Below are 26078 nucleotides of genomic sequence, written 5' to 3'. Positions count from 1 at the left end.
AAAATGATACCAAGCAAATTATGGTGCGTTTCATGGGTTTTCTTGCTGACCAGGTGGTTTCCTAGGTCCCATTTCCTGCAAAATTAGTTAACAAAAACAAACAAACCAACCACAAATCAGAAATAAAATTAAGAAACTGCCTCACTGTACAGTCGCCATCCACGACGATAAACTGCCATGCCATGGCGAATGAACAGATGCAAAAATTCTTCCTTTCAATCGAGCAGTTTTGGCCATTTCAATCAAATCAAACACAAGGGTTTTGTTCAGGCTATCATTTATCGCTATTAGGCACATTATTCATACCATGTTAACTCATATTAGCCTTAAATTCGTTCAAAAATCTTAAACCCTAACTTTGAGAAAGTTCTAAAAATCGAACCAATAACCCTAACTTTGGCCATTTCTGGAAGTCCCTTTTAAGCTCTGATTTGATGTTACAAAGGGTTTTAGTATATCAGACCCATATATGAAATAAACAAGGTTTGTGCCTTTTCTATAAGGCACCCAATGTTTATATCTCGAGCATGTCTTTGTTGCTACAAAACATAATTTAAACATAATAAGTATCTTTTATCTCTAATCAAGATTGGAAAATAGCTAAATATAGTAATATATCGCGTAGAATGTATGATTAAATACGACAATATCAATAATTTATGTTGTAAATAGGTGTCCAATGTCATAACTAATTAGTATAACTTTGCGAATAATAACGAAGTCCTTTTAGGGTTGTCCTCAAGAGCTAAGATGGACTATAAAGAAATTAAGAAAGTGAGATTAATAGTTTATTAACTTATTACAAGTTAACAAATTAATAAGAAATTAGTTAGAATTAATTAAAATTAATATGGATTTGATTAAAGGTACATGGTGGATAATTTTGGGTAGCTTTTGGATTTATTAAAGCATATTTGAATAAATTAAATAATTCAAATCCTTGTTTTATCTAATGCGTAGATTGATTATGGAAAAATCCAAGAGCTCACCAAAACCGTCCACCTTCATAAGGGTCCGAGAATGTTCCCATTGTTTAAATATTGAATTTCAATTAATCCTAAATTGATTCATTACTTTATTGAGGGTAAGTTGAGATATATGGATTATTTGTGTTGTGGGTTGGGGAGGGATGAAAATGATATGAGAGATAAAAACTTATATGTGAGGCCTAGGTGGCAAGTGGGTTGGGAGGTTAAAGGAGAATGACTCATTTGATCATTATGGTGACACACATGGGGTATCAACAATCATTTATACTACTTTTTTTTTTTATTAACCTTATAATTACTTTGTAGCTTCTACAACAAGTAGTGTGGCTTCATGACATGTATCTTGATGCAATGTTCTTTGATGTCTTGTTATTTGTCAGTATTCTTTTTTTTTTAACCGGCAATACAATATATTAAAAAAAACATGCTAGCAAGAAGCTAGACAAGGCAACAGAAGTACAAGATAAAAATTTTAGTCTCCAATTTTTCCCCTATGTTTGATCCAAATGAACATTGTAGACTTGATCAGATCCACCACTTTAGTAGGAGAGATTTTTTTGTTATTGAAAAATCTATCATTTCTTGCCTTCCAGATGCTCAAAAGTGTACATTAGAAGATACCAAGAAGTTATTTTATTTTCTTGGGGCAATTCCCCAATCCGCAACAAACTAAATGACCTCATGCACACTAGCAAAGTCCTTCGTCTGAATTCCACACCACCTGCAAATCCATTCCATAATGGATTTTGAAAAAGAGCATCCCACTAAAATATGATTAACACGTTCATCAGAAAGAGCATACGGTGGAACCAACATTGGCGCCCCGATTATTCAGTGCCATAGCATATGGTACTTTTCCCATTTTAGCTCTCTAGACAAAACAAAATACTTTTTTTGGCACTTCGTTAATCCAAACAAAATTCTGCGAGTTAGGAGGGGTATTGGGGGGGAGGGGGTAGATTTATCAATTATGTGCCGCAGTACATCAACCTTGTATCTTCCATTTGGACCCAGGTCACACCTCCAAGTGTTATTGACCAAGCTTGGTTTAAAAGAACCAATCTCAAAGATAATATTGCACAACTCATTATCCTGCGGGGTCAGGTTAAGATGTCTCGACCAAGACCAGGTGAAACCACAAGTTGTAACTCTATCTGCCACCTTGCATTTTTTTTATTCAATTCAAGTGCATATAAATTAGGATATTTTGATTTTAAGGGTGTCGATCCCGTCCATATGTCTTGCCAAAACATTGTTTCGGTGCTGGAGTTAGTCACTCTCTGATAGTTTCATTTTATTTACGTTTTTTTTATAGTTTATTTTAGCATATTTCATCCATAATTTAGTTAATTTCCATGCATATTTTCCTTTTTGTTATTTTATGACCATTTTGGGTACTTTCTAGTTTTGTGAGCTTAATTGCAGATTTTAAGGAGATTAGCGGAGTGGGATCTTTAGGAAGCGATTGGACTTAGAGGATGTCAAGGATCTTGGGCTTTATAATCATGGAGTTGATACTTGGAGTGGGCTTGCTTATTATTTGAAGGCTTAGAGATAAATAAACGTTAAATTTGCAAGATGCGGGAGAATATTCAAGCGTGCGTAGATTATTAATCAGGCGAGTTTACGAGCTATGGAGGATTTGGAGAAGCCAAATTGGGCTTAAAATGAAGAAAACTTGAAGAAAAATGGGCTAGGAGCTGATTGGACTCGAACTGGGCCAAGTGGGCTAAGCTATGGAGGCCCAAACCTCAAAGATGCTACATCCAGGGACCACCCGCGCAACAGCACGCAGGTCGCGCAAGGCCCTGCAGGGGTGATTTCGGAAATCCATTTGGAAGGCTATTTGAAGAAGGTTGGTGCCCATCTTTTGGGGACTCTTAGACATCCGAATTTTGAGCATTCTCTCTAGAGTTTTGAAGATTTTTGAAGGCCAAGAACACCTCAAGAACATCATCTTTTCACCTCTTGATTCTTGTTTAATGTTTGGTACAATCTTCTCTACCTTTGTTTCTTTGAGTTTAGCCATGCTTGGCTAAACTAATATTGGTTGACTTTTGTTGAATCCTTTGAACTTTTGTTGAATGTTGAAGAATCAATGAACATGTTCTTAAATCTTTATGGGAATTTTTTGTGTTTTAACATCTTATCACTACTTGTATGTTTTTATTCATGAGTTTAAATGTGGTTGTGGTGATTATTTGGCTAATTTCTCGATTAAGTAAAGGATCCTCAAATTAGCAAGCAACAAATGATTTTTGTGTTGTTTTTGCTTCACACAATCATAAAACCATTTCCTCCAACATGGTAGTGAAAGCATTTGACTCCTCTTGGATTTGGTGACTTTTTGGTTCTTAATGCTAGTTGACTTTCACTAATTACATGCTTAATGGAAATTGTGACTTTGACTAAGGAAATTGTTATGAGCTTCTCTAACCATTTTAACAACTAAGAAAAGTCTAGGTAATCTCAAGCTTCTTGGATTACTATAGCCAAATTAAGGATTTAAATCAAGTATTGTACCATTGGATTCTAATGACATGTTCATCAAAAGTCAAAGTGAGGAAGCCTTAAGTCAACCATCCTTCTCTTATTGATTTTACGTCAAACTCTTATTTTTGTTGAAATTGTCTATTTAAATCTTAGTTTAATTCTAGTTTATTTCAAGTATTTCAAAAGATCAAACTCCCCATTTTTAATTTATTGTTATTTTTACAAGTATTTTTACAAAGAGATTTTCATAGAGTTATAAAATTGAACCAATCTCCGTGGATACGATCCCTTTACCACTATACACTATTTTAGTGTGTAATATTTAGGGTTATTAATTTTGTTGGCCTCGACAACCACAACTCTCTTAATAATAGAAGTAGTGCAAATATTCATCTCTTGCAAATCATTCTTAACTCCAACAATGTTATTCCAAATGCCATGTATAGATCTGTTAGAGTAATAATTCGTAGGTTTAGAATGGAGATTATGGATACATGAAATGACACGACTCCAAAGGGCTGATGGTTTAGTCTTCAACTGTCACCATCATTTGACTATCAATGCAATATTGAGAGCTTTTAACGATCCGACTCCAAGCTCGTCCTCGTCTTTTAAAGCTATTAGTTTGCTCCATGCAACCCAAATTTTTTTTCTTGTCATCACCTCTCCTTATAGGAATTGCCTCCTTAATTTTTTAAGGACTCAATGACACCATTGGGGGGCTACAAATAACGACATATAGTAAGTGGGGAGATTACCTAGAACATAGTTGATCAAAGTCAATATCCCACCAAAAGAGAGTGTTATTGATTTCCATGAAGAAAGTTTGGATTGAAATTTGTCTAATATCGGTTTCTAGTTTTTTTAAGATTCATGTTAGCCCCCACCGGGACCCCAAGGTAAGTGAAAGGTAAAAAAGATGGTTCACAGCCGAGTGGGCGAGCACAATTCGAGATCTTCTGTAAATAAGCACCAATTCCAAAGACCTTTGACTAATTAAAGTTCACCTTAAGGCTGGAGGATACATGGAGGCAACAGAGAATTCTAGCTTAGTTCTTGATATTTTCTTTGGACCAATCACCAATGAACAACGCAACATCAACGTAAAAGAGATGAGAAACCATAGGACCATTGTTAGGAAGTTTTAAGACTTTGAAAATTCTTTTTCACAAGCGGTCTTCATCGCCACATTTAAACTCCCCATAACAATTATGAAAAGATATGGAGATAGAGGATCCCTCTGTCAAACACCTTTGGTGAAAATGAACTCCTTAGTGGGCGACTCGTTTACAAGCACTGACACCCTAACGGACACCAAACAACCATTAATCCACATTCTCCACTTGGTTCCAAACCCCGTCTACAAAAGAATGAATCTAAGAATTCCCAATTGACTGAATCAAAAACTTTATCGAAGTCTGCCTTAAACAAGAGAACCTTCTTTTTGTGTTTCCTTGCCCATGAACATAGTTTGTTAACGACTAGGGGCCTGTCAAGAATGTGCATGCCTTAAACAAAAGCATATTGCACTTCATTAATATAGAAACTCATCACTTGCTTAAATCGGGAGGCGAGAATTTAAGATATGATCTTGTAGGCAACCAATAAGACTGATAGGTTGAAAATCACCGGGTATGAAAATGGTCTTTTATATTTGGAATCAGTGAGATGAAGGAGGAGCTACAGGATTGATCGATTCTGCTATGCCTTTCAAAGTATTTCACAAAAGTTCGCAATGTCACCCAATAGAATGTCCCATAATGTTTTAATAAATTTAAACGTGAACCCATCGGGGCCCGAAGCCTTCTCATCACCACATGCCCATACAACCTTTTTTATCTCATCAAGGGAGATCGGGGCTTTTAACAAAGACCGAGTTGAAGAGGAAATTCGGCAAAAACAAGAATTAATGAGTTTAGGGCGAGAAGGCCAGCGCTCCCGAAACTTATCTCGAAAGAAGCGGAAGAATTCAGATTTTATTTGGGAAAGAGATATGACCAACAACCCCTCAATTAAATTCCCATTGATACTATTCTTTCTGTTTTTATTGTTGACTAAACCATGAAAGAACTTTGAGTTCTCATCACCATCCACTACCCACTTTATTCAGGATTTTTGTTTGAGATCAAGGATTGCCAATTTCTCCAGGTCGAGAATTTTTTTGTATTCGTTCCTTCTATCTGTAATCTCCGCCTCCGTAAGTTGTCTGGTTTCAGCGACCAAGTCAATATCATCTACTCTCTTTTTAGTTTCCTTTAGTTTTACCACCTCCTTAGGCTATTCAGTCGATCGCCACTTTTTAATGGCATGTTTGAGATACCTAAACCTTGTCGTCAAAACACAACCCTTAGTACCAAATCCCACAAAATTGAGCCATGCTGATACCACCACCTTTTGAAAACCATCACTTAACATCTATGAATTGAAAAGTCTAAATGGGGAGGGACCAAATTGACAATGAGTAGAGGAGAGGAGAACAAGGAAATGACCAGACAAGTCACAAGGCAGATCTGTAACTGGTGCATGAGTTCAAGGAACTCAGAGCTCACAAGGAAATGATCTAGCTTGCTTAGTTTTAAGTCCACCTGACAAAAGTAGGTGAATATATGTCCTCCCATCTTCAAATCAAGAAGAACAACTTCATGGATGAACTGATTAAAGCCTCTTGCAGTTCTCACACAAAATTATGAGTTAAATCTTTCATTAGGGCTCCTTACGGTGTTGAAATCCCCCATCATAATCCAAATTCCACCCTTAGAGTTTTTTTATTCTTAACAGTTCTCCCCAGAGAATCTCTTTATCACGACATGAGTGAGGTCCGTACACATTTGCAAAGAAAATATGTCTATGAATCCTTACCCATCTACCAATGTTTATGAAATAGTGCCTAGATTGTAATATCTATGTTGATTCGAAGCATTATGAGTCCCATATATTTAGGATCACACATGATCTACCTGAAGTATGAATAAATCGTGTGCCAAAATTATTCGAACCCCAACACCCAACGACATCTAAATGGTTAACACTTGACAATTGGGTATCATGAATCCACAAAAAGGAGATTTTATATTGTGTTTTAAGTCTTCTCACCCATGACACCTTATGATCCCCCCATGTCATGGACATTTAGTGATAGACAATTCATTGTGGAACAATATTTTCTCCATTATCTTCCATGATTTCTGCTAAAATCAGGTTCTCGGGTCCAACTTGAAGCCTAACTCACGCCCAATTTCAGCGGTTCTGACTATCTCTTGAGAATCTGAGGTGGAAGCACTACTATTCTCGACCATAGCAGCAACAAATTGTGAAGGGGGGTATTTCTTCAAGTCCAGGGATGGCAAAATTCCCAAAATTGGAATTAAAGGAGGTAGGGCATTTGATATGACACAAGGATCACGAACACAATCTTCACATTTTTGAGTTCTGTTGTAAGGTGAGAATCTGGATGGGGATCTAACGATTTTCCTTCTTTTAACTAATGATCCACCCAAGTCATAGTTTTGTTCCTGATCGCAATGTTTTCTCATCCTGTGGTTGAGATTAATTCCTTGGGAAGGGAAGGGCCCAAAACACCCTAAAGCAGCTAAATTATTTGGGAGCTAACTTTCCTCGACTTCATGTCCGTTAAGGGGTTTGACTTATTGACTGTCCCATTTGGTCCCTGGTCAACACCTAGAGGATCCATAACTCTATCTTTATCCCCATTTTCAATAATATTAAATGCACAAGACACATGTAGGTTCCTGCCTCCGCTTCGTCTTCTACCGGATCCAAATTCCCATGCTACTCTTGAGCTTCGCTACTAGAGTTGATCATTGGATCAGCAACTCCGACCACCAGAGTTTCATGAATGGTTTCATTGAGATCTCTTTTGTCTATCTCTGGTGGATTGTTGTCACCATTCAGCCCTGAACCGGTTGTGAAATATAATTTAGGATTAACTTCACCTTCCTCCATATAATTAATTCACATATCTGAAATTCCATCTTCATCCTGCTCATCGCCGTCATCTTTATTGGATCCCACGTGATCTTCAATTGGGTCGAATCTAAATGGATACCAAACATTTTCATCTTCATATTCAACGATAGCAACTTTGAATACTTTACCATCTGCCGATACCAGGATTTCATCATTTAATTTCCTCATGATTTCAGTAATGATACCAATTTTTACACTAGAAAGGTCCACCTGCTGATATATGCCATCAAATGGAGTCGTGATCTTACCAAATCTGTTTCGAATAGCCGTGAAATTATGATCACACCAAAACTTCAATGGGAGTCCCACAATCATTATCATCGCCACTCAGAACATGACATAACCACTTGAGAAATTCTTTCCATTTTCCTTTGTTCTCTAAGAATCTATGTGCCTCAGGCCTCAGCCGAGTGATTGAAGTGTAAAGCTACTTTCAGAAAGAGTAATTTCTCATCCATCGAAAGTAAGGACTTACACCCTGCTCCCGAGTTACACTTAATGAAAGAAAAGAACGGAAGTCAGAGGATTCAGAAGGAAAGTAAATTTTTTTGGCGCTCCCCAGTTTCTTTTTGGGAAGAAGATGAAAGAAAAGAAAGGATATGAGACGCTTTTTATCCCCTCAAACTTTCCTCCCAAATTGGGGGGATTTGGAGAGAAACGTATCACTTCGTTAAGAAAAAGATGTTATCTTGACCAATTTACCCTCCGCCCTATTATATAAAAAAAGACGTCAAATTGATAACCCTCATCAGCGAAACCTACTTCATAGTTCATTGTACCTGCATCGTTCGTTCTGCTTCTGCTTCAGTTTCTTGTATTTTATCTTCCTTGTTCGTTTTTTTTTTCTGTTTGCTTTTTCATGAAATTATTTTGTATCATGGAAACTATCTTGAGTAATCAAGATTGAAACATTATTAGATATATAATTGATCCTATCAATAATCATATGGTCTTGCATGAACTTGATCCTATCTTTCCTAGAAAAATACTACAGATGTGCCATTTTTTTTTATCTTGGTCTAGTATAAGATTGAAACATTGTTAGATATGTAAGACTTACTTTTATCTTTCTTGAAGGGTATAATTGTCTTTTTTGTATCTTTCTTTTCCTTTCAACTCGGGAACACCTAAAATGAATACTTTCTTTTCTTTTCTTTCGAACTCGGGAGCACCGAAAATTTTATTCTTTCCACTTCCTTTCTTTTCTTTTCTTTCTTTGTTCTTCTTTTCCTTTCTTTTCTTTCCTTTAATGAACTCAGGAGCAAGTGTTAGGAGCACAAAATTAGTAACCGTTTAAGTTCATTTAATAGTCAACAATTATAGCAGTCAATGATGACTATATGGAACTATGAGAGGAATTCACAAGCGTTCGTTTTGAACAAAGTTTGCAATGCATGGCAATCGCATAGGGAGATTAAAACATTTTGTCTTGAACCAACAATTGTTGAATCATTTGATAAGACTTGATAAAACTCCTCCACATATAAAACCTAAGTTTAACTTAGAGACTGCCAATAAAAAAATAACACAAATTTGTTTGAAAAGAAAAACAAAACGTATCCATATATTCATCAAATGATGAATCGTTTTTGGAGGACCCTACTCATATTAGGAAAAAAAAAAACTAATAATTTTAGAAAATTCAATAAAAAATAGTTTAAAATAAAATGAAGTTGATCTGGAAAACGTAATTACACTTTTATCCCTACTTTGGCACGTGAGACGGAAACCAGATCGGATCGTGATGAAGTAATTGACATGTATCTGTAAAGCGAATATCCGAGAAAACAAAGGAGTCGCCATTTTTGACGCTTCTACCAGTCGCAGGCGAGTTGAAAGCCAAAAACAGCGACGACGATTCTCAAACCCATTTCAAACCCCCAAAATTGGTTGTAATCGTTTAATAAACCCTTTCCGATATCTATATATTGATCCCCAGATGTGTTAAGCATATGATTATATCTGATAAATTCTGAAAATTCAATACTAGTCCGCTTTCAGTCTCTTGGAATTTCTCTTTTATTAGATTTCCAGAAGATGAAACTGAGCCTGGTTTCGATATTAGGGTTTGGATTGATTCTTTTATTAGCTCTGAATCAGTATGTACAAGCAGCTCCTGCTTCTGGATCGTCTAAGGAAGCGTATGTAACTCTTTTATACGGAGATGAATTCTTGCTTGGAGTTCGTGTTCTCGGGAAGTCAATTCGGGATACCAGAACCTCAAGAGACATGGTCGTTTTGGTCTCTGATGGCGTTTCAAACTACGCCAAGAAGCTCCTAAAGGTATCATCTTTTCTTTTACTTATCTTCCCCTATGTTCACCATTAATTCGAAATCTTGTGATTAATCCTGTTACCAGTCCTAATTATGTTTCTTGGATTTCTCTGCAGGCCGATGGCTGGATTGTGACGCCGATCAGTCTATTGCAGAACCCTAATCAAGTGCGACCAACACGGTTTTGGGGCGTGTACACGAAACTGAAGATATTCAACATGACTGATTATAAGAAAGGTGCCACTTCAGTTTTCTTTAAGTAGTAATGTTAATCACTTTCGATTTGAAAGAAAAAAGATTTGTTAATTCTTCTGATCTATTCTGTGATTACCTCAGTGGTGTACCTTGATGCTGATACAATCGTGGTTAAAAACATCGATGATTTATTCAAATGTGGAAAATTTTGTGCCAACTTAAAGCATTCTGAGAGGCTAAACTCTGGTGTTATGGTAGTCGAACCATCTGCACAGCTTTTCAATGACATGGTGAGCAAAGTGACCACATTGTATTCGTATACTGGAGGTATGTTATTCCTTTTGTGTATTTATAGAATATAAGATTGTCATACATAAGTTCCCTTTCCCTTTCCCTTTCCTTTTTCTCTAATGATGTTTTCTTGTTGCTTTTTTAGGTGACCAGGGTTTTCTTAACACCTATTATGCTGGATTTGCGAGTGCACGTGTCTTTGACCCTGAAATTTCTCAAGAGGTGGTCAACTCTAAACCAGTTCCAGAGATGGAGAGACTTTCAACTCTCTATAATGCAGATGTTGGACTTTACATGCTTGCTAACAAGGTAGGTAGTAGTGTTATGGCAAATCTTGTAAAACTTTAGGACTTAATGGGGAAAGCCTCATTATCCTGTCTTTCTCTCTGCATTAGGTTAAAAAGAAACAATCATTTATAGTTTAGCGGATTAAAGGCTGTTTCTTTTTTACCTAAAGAGCTTAATGGGTTAAGCACTTAAGCTGTACAACCATACATGGCTGTTTTTTTTTTTTTTTTTTTTTTTTTTTTTTTTTTAACTTAATCTGGACAGAATGACTTAATAAACTACATATGCAGTGGATGGTAGATGAGAAAGAACTCCGTGTTATTCACTATACACTTGGCCCTCTTAAACCATGGGACTGGTGGACTTCTTGGCTTTTAAAGCCTGTGGACGTGTGGCAGGTATTTCAAGTCCATCTATGTATAATTACCTTTTTGCCCCTCTCTACGGTTGTTCCTGTTATTATGTTAACATTGGGATGAAATGTACAGGATATTAGAGAAGAACTAGAGGAAAGTCTTCCAGGAACTAAAGGAGGCAGAAATCCACACGATGAATTTCTAGTGAAATTCTTGTTCTTACTTCCATTATTCACTTTACTTTTCTGTTACTACCGATCTTTTCTTCAGACACGTTCAATATGTGATCATGCAAGACACATATACTACAAATTTAGATCCGGTGGTTCTCTTTCTTATTCTGCAGTATCTTCATCTACCATCAATTCTAGTCAACAGGTTAGTCAACATGTTCTCTTCTCTTATCATGTGCTTATTGTTGGATTTTGCTAATACAAGCTCTTTTTTGTATAGTTTACAAATGGTACACATGGAAAGGTGCCAGCTTTTCTTGGTGGGGTGTCTGTTTTCTTCTGTTTCATAGCTGCAATGGTGGCTCTTGGAATTGGTTTTTCAGTTATACCTAGACAAGTAAAGCCATGGACTGGGTTGCTGTTGATGTATGAGTGGACTTTCACAATCTTTTTTCTGCTTTTTGGTGGCTATTTACATTTAATTTATAAATGGGGGAAAATGGTAGCAACTCAAGGAGCATCTTCTCGACCCGATTATGATTCTGAAAAGGGTTAGTTTTTTATTGAAATCTGTGAAAGAGAATCCGTTTTTGGTGTTGTGTTTTTTAAACTTGTCAAACTTTTTTTTTGGTTTTGTAGGTCATCAGCGACAGGTGTCGTGTGATGTGGCGACATGGTATTATGGGCTTGGAATAGCATTTTTAGCCATTGCTACCCCTGCGGTTCCTGTTTTTTTGAGGATTACAGCTTTGTTTGCAAGGTATTTTTCAGATTCACACCTTTCTTATAACTGTCACTCTGTCAGTGTGGAGGGCATTTACGTCTTTTCCCCACATGAGAACTTAAGACCGAGTCCCTGTACCACCTTTTGGGTGTGACAAATAGTTGCAATATTTGTCACCTGTCATTTCTGTCAGCGTCACTGTCACTGTTGCTGTTGGGTTCTCAGTATCTTGGATGTTAATTTTTTTATTATATTTTGTGTCAACAGGTTAGGTTTAATGGTGGCAGGAGGTCTAATTTTTGCATCTTTTATGACATATGCGGCTGAGCACCTTGGTATTAAGTCGTTTGTTCGAGGGCTTGAAGATAGGGACACATCAAGGACAAGGAACTCATGTTTCTTATGCTAATTAGATTCTGAAACAAAAGTGTAAGTTATAAATCTGTCATGTAATATTGTGTCACAAACATGTATCATGTTAAGTACTTGTCTTGGTTATCAAACAAAAATTTGATAATTTTATTGGTTGGAAATAGTTTTAGCTTAGATTGCTGTTTGTAGGCATTTGGTGACAATTTGTTAATTTATGAGTTCATTGAGTTTGTAGAATAGTGTTTATGTTGGCATACTCCCTTGACTTGGTCTATAATTTTTTGTAAGGTTCCATCATTTGAGTTTGGTATGTGAGTTTATTCGTCAAGACTTGTATTTTGTTATGTGAAAGAGAATGTGAGGTACTATTGAACTACTAAAACTGAAATACTTGCTATCATGTAAAGTCTATTAACATGTTAAGATGTACAAGATAGTTATTGTAAATATGAGTAACACTAATTTTTGACATTTTAGCAACTTGAAGATTTTGAAGTAAGAGTTACTAACAAAAAGAATAGAACCAACAACTCTAGTGACTGTTTAACAAAATTGAACCATTTTCGAATGATTTTGATCTCTTAATGGTTAAGAATTGAGAGAAGGTAGGAAATCATTCGATCTCTTAATGGTTAAGAATTGAGAGAAGGTAGGAAATCATTCATAAGTTGTATCAAACACGTTAAATCCATCTTTCTTCAACTGTGGGGACCACACAAACTCACAAAGTATATCACCTAACGAGCCATTCCATTACATTGAGGCATGCTTTCTCCTTTTCATGTAGCCACATAGCATGCATGTGTACACATGATTATTCATGCACATTTTATGATTAATTAAATGACATCATGCAGGCAATAAAAATATAAACCTCTTTCATACAATATGCATAAAATATCTAATTATTGTTTGAATCTAGTTTTATAAAGTCGTATAAACTCACTTTTCCAGGCATGAAACCGTCTTGCAAAGTAGGACAATTGTAATATACACCATGTAACATCAATATACCAGAGACCACTATTGTACAATAGCATAGAAGACCCTACACTATATATAGAGAATAAATAGACCTAAACTATACAATAAATTATAGTTTAACACTCCCTTCAGTTTGAGCGGGAGGTTCAAGAATGTTTAAACTGTCCTAGAAATTCAAAAATAATTGTGTAGGTAACCTTTTAGTAAAAATATCAGCAAACTGGTGATCAGAAGGAACATGCACTACGCGTACATGACCAATGACACCGCATTCCCAAACAAAATGTAAATCTATTTCCACATATTTGGTTCTTTGGTGCTATACTGGGTTCGAAGTCAGGTATATGACACTAATAATCTCACAAAAAACAACAGTGCGAGATAACAGACATGACAATTCAAGAAGAAAATTGTGAAGCCAAACAGCTTCATCAACAACATTGGCTACCCATGTACTTGGCTTCGACACTAGACCGATACACGACGTGTTGCCGTTTGGAGGACCATGAAACAAGATTGTCACCAAGATAAACACATAACCTAGACGTAGATCGACGTGTCTGAGGACAACCAACCCAATCAACATCAGACCAAATGATCAACATGAGACAAACGAATGTGAAGACCATGAGAAAGAGTACCTTGGAGATATCGAAGGATTTGCTTAAGAGCAAGAAAATAAGGTTCCCAAGGATCAATCATGAGAGACAGATTTGATGAACCGAATATGCAATATCTGGACGAGTGAATGTCAGATATTGAAGAGCTCCAACAAGGCTTCAATAGAGAGTATGGTCAAGTTTTCCAGCAGCTAAAAGCTTGGATTTGGAGTCCGAAGGAGTGCTACACTGATTGTAGGTGGACATTTCAGCACGAGAGATGATTTCTTTAGCAAAAGAAGATTGAGATAAGAAAAGCTCATGTTTTGAATGAGTAGCTGCAATGCCGAGAAAGTAAGATAGAGGTCAATGGTTCATCATGGAAAACTCAATGGATAGTTGAGATATAACTCTGGTGATTACGGAAGGGTCGGAAGTTGTAAGAATGTTATCATCAACATATAACAACATATAACAGAACATAGATCGTTTCCTTTCCTTGATGATACGTGAAGAGAGAGTTGTTAGAGCGACTGCTTCAAAAACCAAGGGATGTAACGTTAGCAACGAAACATTGATACCAAGCACGAGGAGTTTGTTTGAGATTGTATAGGGATTTGCGTAAATGACAAACGTAACCAAGGTGCTGAGGATGAACATAAGCAGGAGGTTGTTACCTCTTCATTTAGATCGCCGTGCAAGAAAGCATTTTTGAAATCAAGCTAGTAGATAGCCCAGTGATAGGGGATAACAATGCTCAAGACGGTACAAATGGTGGTTGGTTTGACAACCGAGCTGAAGATGTCATCGAAGTCAAGACGGGGCTACTGGGAAAATCCTCGAACAACAAGACGACCTTTTTAGTAGTCGAGATTACCACAAGAGTTAAAGTTATGATGATATATCCAACGTCACCAAACTATGTTGGCACCAGAGGGAGGAGGAACGTTAACCCAAGTGTTGTTGGAGTTGAGAGCAACCATTTTAGAATCCATGGTGGACTTTCAATTGGGATCGTATAACGTCTAAGCAGTAGATCTAGGAATAGGAGAGATGTCTGTGGTGATAGAAAGATTCATCATGAGATGAGGTTTAAAAGAACCGATCTTAAAACGGATAGTATAGGATGACCGGAACCATGCATGGTAAAAGTGATGGTAGAGTCAATAGGGGTAGAAGAAGGAAATGACGTAGGGTGATTGTCATTGACGTCAAGGGAAGAGGGAGCGGTAGACAAATAATGACTCTGTGGTGTAGAGGCTGATGGTGTGATTTGTTGAGCAGGAGTGGAAATATGAGGGATGTCGTCATTGGGAACAAAAGAGTCATACTCAAAGGTGGGGGTGGGGATTGAAAATTAGCATACAGAAAGTGATATTCATCAAAAACCACATGAAGAGAAGTAATGAGTCACTGAGTGATGAGAACAAGACACCGATGACCTCGGTGATCTAACGAAGGTCCACGGTACACACATGCAGAGGAACAAGGCGAGAGTTTTGAGTAGCAGTGGAAGATGTGTTTGGATAACAACGACATCCAAAAACACAAATGTGGGAAATAAACCAAATAAGTTTTCAAAAGGAGTTTTAAAAGAAAGAGTTGTAGCGAGAAGGAGTTGAGAGTATGAACAACAACATGAAGAGCGCCGATCCAAAATTTTGCTGGGAGGGATGCTTGGAATAGATACATGCTAAGAACATTATTGATATGCAAATGGTATGTTCAACTTTTTCCATTTTGTTGAGGCATGTAAGGACATGAAAATCGAATCTAAATACCCTTAGATTGAAAGTTTGTTAGAATATATTGGTTATTGAGCATGACTTATAAAGTCATGACATCCCAAAAATCTCCACTAGTTACAAATATAGAAAAAATCCCAACAGAAGTATATAACAAAAATATAAATATTTTACTAGTGTATACACGTTTAGTTAACTGAGAACGAGTATTACTATATAAAACCACCAAAATGTTGTCTTCCATAAGGCAATCCACTTCCAAATTATGTTATCATTAATGTGTCTTTTCAACTCGATATGCCTTACCTTCTAGTCCTTATCTTTGCTAAGATTCCCATCAATACCTAAACACGAGATGCATGTTGACATCATAAAACAAGTTAGGATCACACCTAAAAAGTACAAGAGTTTGATCATTAAAATCAGTTCAACTATTTCATAAACCATGTATAAAATTAACATAAGAAACTGATTATTAAATAGCTCAATAATAATTAATAAAATTTTATTACACTTGTTATTATCTAAAAATGATAGAAGTATGAATAGGAAAAAATAAGTAGGAGGATATTTAATTTCCCATTTACCGAACTCCATACAGTTGTACTCATGAAACGCAAAGGAACCAAATGTGGTAAAATCAATTAATGAGATAATTTCAATAGCATACACATGAGGGAAAATCATAATGTGTTTTTTTAACGACAAATCTAACATACTTTTAGTTTCACCTATGTCCCAGACGAGACTTGAAGATTTACATTTTATGTCAATCTCGTTTGTTTTGGTTATATTAAACAATAAATTATAATATTATTATTTTACAATAGTTTATTTAATATGAATTTGTTATTTGAAAACATCAAATGATGACCATTCAATAAATCTATCAATGTTTTAATTCTACACCGAATATTGCATTTGGATGCATGTTCTTTGGGACCTCACTGAATCTTAATCACGAACCATAGCAAAGAAGATTAAAATTATGATATAAAATCGAAGATCAGTTGAGAATAAAACCGCATTAAACGTATATTGTTGCAAGAATTCAAATGAATAAATATATCGGAGGTGAGTCGAGATTGTTCATCAATAATTTCAAAGGATATTATATCACATAATATTATTGAAACCCTTAAGTGGAGCAATTTTTATAAAGATATATGGTGTTCATTAAAAGAGATGGAGTTTTTATATAAAATGAGATAAGAAAAATGGTTTGGAATTTTAGATGTTTAAAAAGACTTTAAAGGTCAAATATTGACCCTCTTTTTTACTCTCAACTACTGCTGAAAAATCAGACGTTGACCACTCAACTTTTGCCCTGTACAAGTGTACATGCATGTCTAGACATTTATCAGATTTCTAGACAAAATAGTGAAATACTGATTTCGACCATCAAAGTTTTTGGAACTCATACTTCCAAGTTTGGTCTTTTTGAAAATGTGGCTAGCAAATCTAATTATCTATTTTATTTATTTATTTGTTTTTAATAATTTATCTAATACATTGAGTTGAGACTAACAATCCCCCCCTATATATGATGGCATAGCAAAGATTAAAAAAAAAATGAACTACAAGTAAAGAAAAGAATCAGAACAAAGAACTGAAACGAATGTCTCTTTGGAGATCTTTTTGTGAAACTTAATTTTAAAATTTTCACATATCTACTTTTTTTTTGATAAAATTTGTACATGTATGTACAAAGTACCTTGTGATTGCAAGTTGGTTGAGTGTTTTCTTTAGATATAAGGAAAGGAGTGTTTTTGATGCTCTAACTTAGAAGTTTAGTTTCTTCTATAGTTGTCTCTCCCTCAAATGTTGCAAATTCCTTTCTTTTCTTGACAACATCAATAAATATTTTAGCTTATTTGAGGTCATCTCTTGTTAATGACTAACAACACCTTCTAATATACGGGTGTTGATACTTGATACTCATCAAGCATCGTCTAAAGTCTAAACCAACACATACTGAATGATTATGTGCTCTTGAGTAGTTGAGTGGCAACCAAAATGATGTGGGAGCTTCTCTATCAGATAATATAGATGTGGTGCTAGACATCACTAGGATGAACTCTATAATAAGATAATATAGAGTACATTCAAGAATGTCGATTTGATGCATTATGTTTCGTTGAATCATCTTGTTTAGAACCGAGCTCATTTTGTGTACCAAATAAGAGAAGAGCAAGGACAAAATAAAAGTGAGTATTTTAGTTGTGTTGGATTTTACATACTAAAATGCTAGTTGTATCACTTGTATGGATTTTACGAACCAGACGTCTCTTTCGTATAAACTGAAAATAAGTAAGTTGATAAGGGGACGGATTAAGAAGATAATATATATATTAGTAATGAACTAGGTAGTTTAACGTCACATCCTAATAAAATGATCAAATACAAATTTATCTTATATTGTTTCATCCATCCTAAAAGTCACCAAGTACCCGCTCCGCCCAATTTTTAATTAATTTATATATTTAGGCGAGTATCATACTACTATACGTTATTAAAACAAGACAGTAGAAAAACGTGTATGACTAAAATTGTTACAAATGTAATTGAGATGTTTTGAATTTTTGATAGGATGACTTTTAGAAACCCTTTGTGGAATATCAACCCGTTTTAAACGTATATGGCAAACTACCAATAGTCAATAGTCGTGCTTCTAGATCCCTCTAATTCTATATACTTATACCATAGACCACCAACGTTTCTTCCCCCTAAAGTTGGGACTCTTCTCTCTTTTTTCCGATTTAATTAATGCATCACCCCAATCGCACTTTAGTTCTATGATCACCCTCTTTGAATTCAAATCTATAACTAGTTATTTATAAAAATTTGATTTTCAACGAGATTTTATAGCTTGTTTGTTTTTAACTTGAGAATATACTTCAATTTGATAAGTAACATACTATTTTCTTTGATAATAACAAAACTACTTAGTCTTCAAGTTTTTAAAATATATAAACTTGAAAAGTGTTTCATACAAACCATTTTTTTCATATATAATAAGTTATGCTTTATAGAGTTGTATAATACAACATTTTAAAACACAAATTATTATATATAAAGAAAATTTGTTGTTAGTAATTTTTTTTTTCATTATGCTTATTTTTGTACAATTCTATCATTATTATTTTTTTTTTCAAAAAAAACCCATAAATTTATATTTTATTAAAAATTTAATTTAACAATATATATTGTATTAATATATGAAATAAAAACTTACCATGATTAGTTTTATTATTTTGCTTATTTTATTACGTTTTTCCCCTTATTTATTTTCATATACTAGCCGTCTATCCGCGCAATGCGACGGACGACAATAACTTTGTTTCAGCAATTAGTTTCATTTCGGTGAATAGTTTCTAAACGAAAGTTAAAAACTTCAATAAATAGATTTCTTGCGACGATTTTTTTCATTGCGGAAACATGTAAAAATCCATAAATAACACAATGAAGTAGACGATGATTGTGCATTGTTGGGTTAAAAATAAAAGTTTATTGTTATCTTTCGTTGAAAATAAAGGTACGATTTTTTGTTTCAAACTATTTTGCATGTTGTTTTCGTTTAACATATAAGTTGCATTATTATTTTGTGTTAAAAATAAAACTATATCATTGTTTTGGGTAAAAAGCATGTAGGTAGTTTCTTATTAAAAATCAAAATATGTCCATATTTTCAAGTTTTTTTTAAAAAAAAAATAAGGCAAATTACACATCTAGTCCTTTTATAGAATTTTTTATATTATCTACATTTTTCTATTTTCTTTGTGGTATACATATTAAGTTATAATATGGAGCCTTTGTATTTAATAATTTATTGGGTATTAATCACTATAGTAGTATTAAAATAGTTGGTTTCCAGTCAATTTAAAATAGACATGTTTGATTTTTATTGTCAAGAATTATTAATTATTAATCATTGAGTTTGTTTTTATTTAAGACTTACTTTCTTATTTTGTCAAATACTTTCAAATATAAAGATAATAATAAAAAACATGTAAAATGCATAGTTTTATTTTCTTCATATTGAAAGTATTTTTGATAATTCTTATTTTCATATTTGATATAAATGACGTGTATATATGTATAATAATGCTTATTACCATTTTATTTAGAAAGTAAAAGTTTTAAATTTCAAAAAAAACAATGAATAACTTTGTCTCGGTCAATTTCACTTTATATTAATAATCTATATCAATAACTAACTTGTATTTTTGTGTATTTTGTATAATAAAGATAAATATTATAATCAATATTATTTGACATAATTTAATTTATTATCCACGTATTAACCTCAATAATAAAAGCGGAATTGTAACCTTCAATTTTAAATTTTGAATCACGTCTAGCATTTCCAATATTCCACAATATATGAGACACGTTTTTTATTTGGTATAATAGATAAGGATTTATTAATTTTATTTTACGCATAATATATTTTTAATTTGAATCTTTGCCTATCTTTTCCACCTAAATAAGGTTAAGTTATAAATTTTATATTATTTTATTGGTTGTTATTTATAGTATTGGCTAAATGGTTTGTTAAAAAAATAATATTATTATATTGAAGTTATCATTAGAAATAGTAATTTCCTTTATAATTAATATATTATAGATAATAAGTAGAAATAATAATATTTAAATTAGGCAAGTTATGGGCAAGTGATAAAGCATAAAAAGTAGTGCTGCGTTTGATATGTTGACTCTTAAGTTGTGATAGCATATCCTTTTCGATCCAGTGATCATTAATTGCCCATTTCTATGGAATTCAATTGTTTATACATGATAAACCAAAAATCTATCGACAACAAAATTACAGGATTCTTTAAAGCAGTAACATTTCATAAACATCCGAATCGATCACAAAGGATTCTTTATTTACTAGTCAAGATTCTTCAATTCTCATATATGGGGAAGAAGAATCATCTTGATTGATTCATACAAGAAAACAAGAAGAAGATATAAGAGACTATCTACATATAAGAAAGGTGGCCTAGAAGAGTTCTCGGGCTACAAAACACTCATCGAACTTCCACTCTTTTCTGTTAGTAGTAGTAGTACTGCTGCTAGGACAACAGGGTTTTCTTCTCAGCTCAGATCCGCCATTGATCGAGTTTCACCTCCACTTACAACCCATGGATGCCCTGCAGTTAATTCCAAACAGAATGTTTAGATTTTGCCCAAGAACAGTCCCTGGTTAATCTTTCAATCTAGCGTCTAAATCGTGTTTGATTGATTTAAGTTTAATAATTCTAGAAAAACTGTAGGAGAATTAACCCTAATTTTCCAGGACTTCAAAGCTCCAACATCAGAAGAGGATCTTAGAAAAGAATTATTTAAGCTTCCATAATTGAATTTATTATTTAAAAGCAAAGATGAGAAGGAATTTAGGACTTACTTGAAACTTGTTCAGCAGAAATTCGTCTAGATACATCCTTGCATAACATCTTTCTTAACAGATCCTTGGCTTCCGGAGAAACAGACCTGAAAATCCTCGTCGGAAACCGCAAATTACTTCTCAGTACTGCTTCGAACGTCTCCGCTGGCGTTTCTCCGTAGAATGGAGGCACTCCGGCCAACATTATGTACAAAATAACACCAGCACTCCATACATCGACCTTCTCATTATACTCCCTACCGGACAAAATCTCCGGCGCAACATAGTACGGCGTGCCAACAACTCCGGTCATCGTCCTCCGCTCATTCATCCCAAACCACTCAGCCGATCCGAAGTCTGCCAGCTTCAGCATTCCTCTCGAATCAAACAAAACATTATCCGGCTTGATATCGCGATGCGCAATGCCTGAACGATGACAATAACTAATCGCTGAAATCAAAGGAGAAAACACAGAAAACGCTTCCGACTCCGAAAACACACCGCCGTGATTCGAGATGCGGTCGAAGAGATCCGGCGAGTCGCAGAGGTCCATAACCATATGGAGGAAATTATCGTCCTCGTAGAGAGCGTGGATTTGGACTATGTGAGGGTTTCCACCAAGGAGGTGAAGAACTTTGGGTTCTTTATCGATGCATTCGCGATCTGTGGTATCCGATAGGAGCCGTTTGTCGATGGACTTACAGGCGAAAGAGTCACCGGTTCCGGCAGAGAAACACCGGTGGACGACGCCGAACCGACCTCGGCCGAGTTCTTCGAAGAGTTGATATTGTTTGTTTAAGTTTTCGCACATGATAGATTTTGGTTAATCAGTTGAGTTGGTTTCAGGGAAAAAACGTAAAGAGGGGGTTTTAAAGGGTTTACAACAGAATATTCTAATTCCAGAAGGATTCTCTTCTATTTTTTCAAAGTAAAAGAACGCTACCGGTTTGCTCACCATAAATAAAAACTATTTTGTTTTCTTAGGTTTGATTTTTGGGTGCATTGTAGTAAATAAATTAATATAATTATTTATGTAACACAAGAAATGGCTAGCTAACGGTTGCCTTCCGTAGCTATGTAATGACTTCTTTTATCATAATATTAATGGTCAGAGTTCTCACATAAATTAAATTTGCTTAAACTATCATTTTAACAAATTTAGCATCTTCAGTAATTGAGATATACACGATTTAAAGTATTTATCAACTTATCATTCTATAAAATTTAGCCTATAAAAATGATATTTCTAATGATAAACCCTTCCAATAGTTTTTTTTTTCTTAAATTAACTAAATTATCCTTATTTATCTAAAATATCCTATTAAAAACACTCTCATTTAATTATTTTTTTAAACATACATTATACCTAAAACGTCACAATAAATGAAAATATTATGTAAATGTTATAAAATTTATATTTTATAAATGAAATGTCATTAAATATTTAATAAAAGTAATTAATTAGTAAATAAATAACAATGATTTAAAACTAAAATATGATTAGGGAAATGAAATAATATATGATTATGTTAGATGAACTAAGCATTGAATTATATTGACCATTTAATAATATATATTGAGTGGCTAATAAAAAAGATAAAAAAAAAACTATATGCTTCAATGGTAATAAGTGTTTAACATAAAAAAAAAAGTTAATAGCAATAAGTTCTAAAAAAGCTTCGTTATAAATGGTCTTATAATTTTTAAAATTTTATATTTCCTTTAAATATATATATTTTATTAATTATAAAGAAGTGAGTCTTGGTGTTATTTTACCTCCTTTATTTATTTTCTTAGATATCTCTTTTATTAATTAAAAAAAATTAATACTAAACCCAACGGGTTCAACTTAATGCTATTAGGAGTTGACGGAAAAACGTCACCAGCCAAATTTTCAGAGTTCAAGTGTCATTACTTATGAAATGTGTAAAATTAGGTGAATGATAATTGTAAAAAAAAAAACAAAAAAAAAAAACAAAATTATTATATGAAATTTTGAAGAATTTATAGATTTATATTTTTTTTGACAAAATTATATAAATGGTCCTTGTGGTTGACACAACTGACCAACACTCGTCCTAATGACAAATTTTGTGCATAGATAATTCATACGATTTTAAAATTTTGCAAAGACAGTTCTTTTTTACTAACGGGGTTAACTTTTTTAGTTAAGTCTCGTGTGAAATGACACATTTGTCCTTCATACCATAGGAACCATTTATGTACTTTGTTTCAGCCAAAGGAACCATTTATGTAACTTCATCTTTTATTTATTATTATTTTTATTTAATTTATTTATATTATTATGATTTAGATTTTGTTTTTTTGACATTTTGTTCGAATATATATATATATATATATATATATATATATATATATATATATATATATATATATATATATTTTGATATTTTGTTCGTATAATTTTTTCTAATTTTTTGATGTTTTTTCGAATACATTTATTAATATTTCTTTTGACTTTTTGTTTGAATAATTTCTTCTAATTTGTTTTGACTTTTTGTTCGAATATATTTTTTTAATGTTTTTTCTACATTTTGTTTGTTTGTATTTATTAAAGATTTCATGGTCACTATAATCATAATTCCTAACTTAATTCACTTACAATCATATTTTTCTCTTTTTGTTTTTAATATAGATAAGATTTTATAAGTATTATTTTATAATTCAAATATATAACTATATAACACATACAAAGTTGTATAATTATTAATTTTGTAAAGCTTTTTATAAACATTTTTAATAAAAAAATGTAAAAAAAAATTGTTAAACGTGAATATGATTAATATAAATTAGGTACACATATGCTAACCTAAGACTGTCTCGTAGTCTTGACTAGAGCGTCCATGTCATTTCACATTGGACTTAACTTTAGTATTTTTCAGTATTTAATTCTTTTAGACATTTTTTTCTTCGATTAGACTATATGTTCCGATTAGTCTATCTATATTAATCATATTCACATTTAACAAAGTTGTTTATATATTTAAAAAAAATTATAAAAAGGTTTACAAAAATAATAATTATACAACATTATATGTGTTATATAGTTATATATTTGAATTAAAAAATAATAATTGTATAACCTTATATATATTAAAAAAAACAAAAAAAGAAAAAGAAAAATATGATTGTAAGTTAATTAAGTTACAAATTATGACTATTGTGACCATGAAATCTTTAACAAATATAAACAAACAAAATGTAAAAAATCATTAAAAAAATATATTTGAAAAAAAACGTCAAAAAAAAAAAGAAGAGATTATTCAAGCAAAAAGTCGGAAGGAATATTAATAAATGTATTCGAATAAAACATCAAAAAAGTTAGAAAAAGTATACGAACAAAAATATCAAAAAATGCAAGCGAAGAATATAAAAAAACATCAATAATATATATTTGAACAAAACGTCAAAAAAATTCTAAATCATAGAAGTATAAATAAATTAAATAAAAAAATAAATAATAGACAAAGTTACATAAATTGTAACATCCCAAAAATCTCAGATAAAATTTTGCATTTTAAATTCATTTTAATCATACGATAATCACAACAAAACAGTCAAGAGTATAACATAGTAAAATTTTATCAGAGTACAAAATCTTAAAATCACATGATGCGGAAAAACATAGGTGAATACAGTGAGATCAGACTTGACCCTTACCTTTTCGAGTTGGAAGTACCTGAAACATAAACTGAAAACTGTAAGCACAAAGCTTAGCGAGTTCCCCCAAAATACCACATACCATACATATATAATAGTAAAAAACATAGTGAGTCTATTTAACCCCCTTCGGTATCTTTCAACCAGCACTGGGTCTACTTCACCTCCTTCAGTATCTTTCAACCAGTATTGGGTTTATTTTACCCCCTTCGGTATCTTTCAGCTGGTATCGGGTCTATTTCACCCATACCACTAACACATATAATCATAACAATAAGAGTCACAGAGACATAAAGCAGATACATGCATAACAGGAGATTGTCACAAAGACAATCTTCATACTAAAAAAAATCTAGTGGGATGACATTGGTGCCTTCGACCTATGGTTATAGTGAAGGATGCTCACCTCAGACTGAAGGTATCAAATCACACTCGAGTTGCTGACTCGCGAGATCCTCACACTCTAAATCACGAGAAATAAAACCCTAATTAGAAATTAGGTCAATAACCCAACTCGAGAGTCCAAACCCTAATTCCCGGCTTTCAAAAAAATAACTACATAATCCTTGTTTTATTGGGCCTAACCCACCAAGGCCCGGTTACACTTAGTCTCAAGACCCAAAAGGTATACCATGACCAAAATGGTCCAAGTCCAAAGGCCCATCACAGAAAACCCACCACCCATCAAGGGCCCAAAGTCTCTAATTCCCAAAATAGCCCGAAATAAGCCCAAGTCTTCCCTCTGGTGAGTAAGCTCAGCGTACCCTCAGAGTACGCCCGACGTACTCAAAACCCTCGAAGCATCGGGACTTTCGGCACGTACGTGCAACGTACATATACGTATGCCCTGTGTACGCCCCAGATGACCAACTTCCATTTTTGAGGTCTTAATCGGTTAAGAAATAACGTTCAACTTCATATCTAGGCTCCTTAAAATGTAGTAAGCCATAAAGTTGACAACTTTATGCTTTTGCATGACCTAAAAAGGTCAAATCTTGGACTTTATCACACTATCTTCACGAAACAACCTTCAACCTTTGCATGGTTGAGCTTAATCCATCAAGACAACATTTTTATGCTCAATGGACCTTAGAAACACTAGGATCTATCATAACAACCTTTCAGAGTAGCTCATACTCTCAAGAAACACCTTAGGGACCATTTTATGAAAGAATAAGCCTTAAACTAGAAACTAGCACATGGAGTCAACAAGGTAGAAGCTTTTTACCTCCAATAAGCTAGATATGATGAGAAACCTCTGGATATAAAAGCTCTTTCTAGTCCAATGCTTCTTCATAATTCTTCTTCTTCTTCTCTAAGCACCACACACACCCAAAACACACACAAGCTCAAACTTTAGGGAAAATGGATTAGGGTTCGATATATAGCTCAAGAAGGCAATGGAGGCTGAGTTGCTAAAGAATTTGAGGGAATAAAAGTGCTTAAATAGGGTGCAAACCCTAAAATTAGGGTTTGCCCCTGACTTGCGTACGCCGTGCATACGCATGGGTACACCCAACGTACGCAAGGGACACTTC

The 26078-nt window shown here is 33.8% G+C and overlaps 2 protein-coding genes across 2 annotated transcripts; one reads left to right on the top strand and one right to left on the bottom strand.

Moving 5' to 3' along the window:
* Positions 1-9199: 9199 nt before the first annotated feature.
* On the top strand, positions 9200-12398 carry LOC145132646 (inositol phosphorylceramide glucuronosyltransferase 1-like). Its single transcript, XM_079067513.1, has 9 exons — positions 9200-9752; positions 9860-9980; positions 10080-10265; positions 10375-10538; positions 10808-10915; positions 11006-11251; positions 11327-11597; positions 11686-11806; positions 12038-12398. The coding sequence occupies exons 1-9, from the start codon at positions 9507-9509 to the stop codon at positions 12177-12179; spliced, it is 1605 nt and encodes a 534-aa protein (XP_078923639.1). The 5' UTR covers positions 9200-9506; the 3' UTR covers positions 12180-12398.
* A 7905-nt stretch (positions 12399-20303) lies between these two features.
* On the bottom strand, positions 20304-21689 carry LOC145128879 (phosphoenolpyruvate carboxylase kinase 2-like). Its single transcript, XM_079063657.1, has 2 exons — positions 20881-21689; positions 20304-20626 (listed from the first exon to the last, which is right to left on the bottom strand). The coding sequence occupies exons 1-2, from the start codon at positions 21668-21670 to the stop codon at positions 20571-20573; spliced, it is 846 nt and encodes a 281-aa protein (XP_078919783.1). The 5' UTR covers positions 21671-21689; the 3' UTR covers positions 20304-20570.
* Positions 21690-26078: the final 4389 nt, after the last annotated feature.

The sequence above is a fragment of the Lactuca virosa genome, chromosome 8 (genome assembly GCF_052849685.1).
Source record: "Lactuca virosa cultivar CGN04683 chromosome 8, Lactuca_virosa_CGN04683_v6, whole genome shotgun sequence".
In the NCBI taxonomy this organism is placed as follows: domain Eukaryota; kingdom Viridiplantae; phylum Streptophyta; class Magnoliopsida; order Asterales; family Asteraceae; genus Lactuca; species Lactuca virosa.
Note: the sequence above shows the minus strand (reverse complement) of the source record. Positions and strands in the feature narration are given on the sequence as shown.

What these genes read in the sequence shown, in the direction of transcription:
- LOC145132646 (XM_079067513.1), top strand. Translation starts at nt 9,507, where the DNA reads ATGAAACTGAGCCTGGTTTCGATATTAGGGTTTGGATTGATTCTTTTA. An exon ending in CATGACTGATTATAAGAAAG is followed by an intron (nt 9,981 to 10,079) that starts GTGCCACTTCAG and finishes TGATTACCTCAG; the next exon opens with TGGTGTACCTTGATGCTGAT. An exon ending in CGATTATGATTCTGAAAAGG is followed by an intron (nt 11,598 to 11,685) that starts GTTAGTTTTTTA and finishes TTGGTTTTGTAG; the next exon opens with GTCATCAGCGACAGGTGTCG.
- LOC145128879 (XM_079063657.1), bottom strand. Translation starts at nt 21,670, where the DNA reads ATGTGCGAAAACTTAAACAAACAATATCAACTCTTCGAAGAACTCGGC. An exon ending in TTCTGCTGAACAAGTTTCAA is followed by an intron (nt 20,627 to 20,880) that starts GTAAGTCCTAAA and finishes AATTAACTGCAG; the next exon opens with GGCATCCATGGGTTGTAAGT.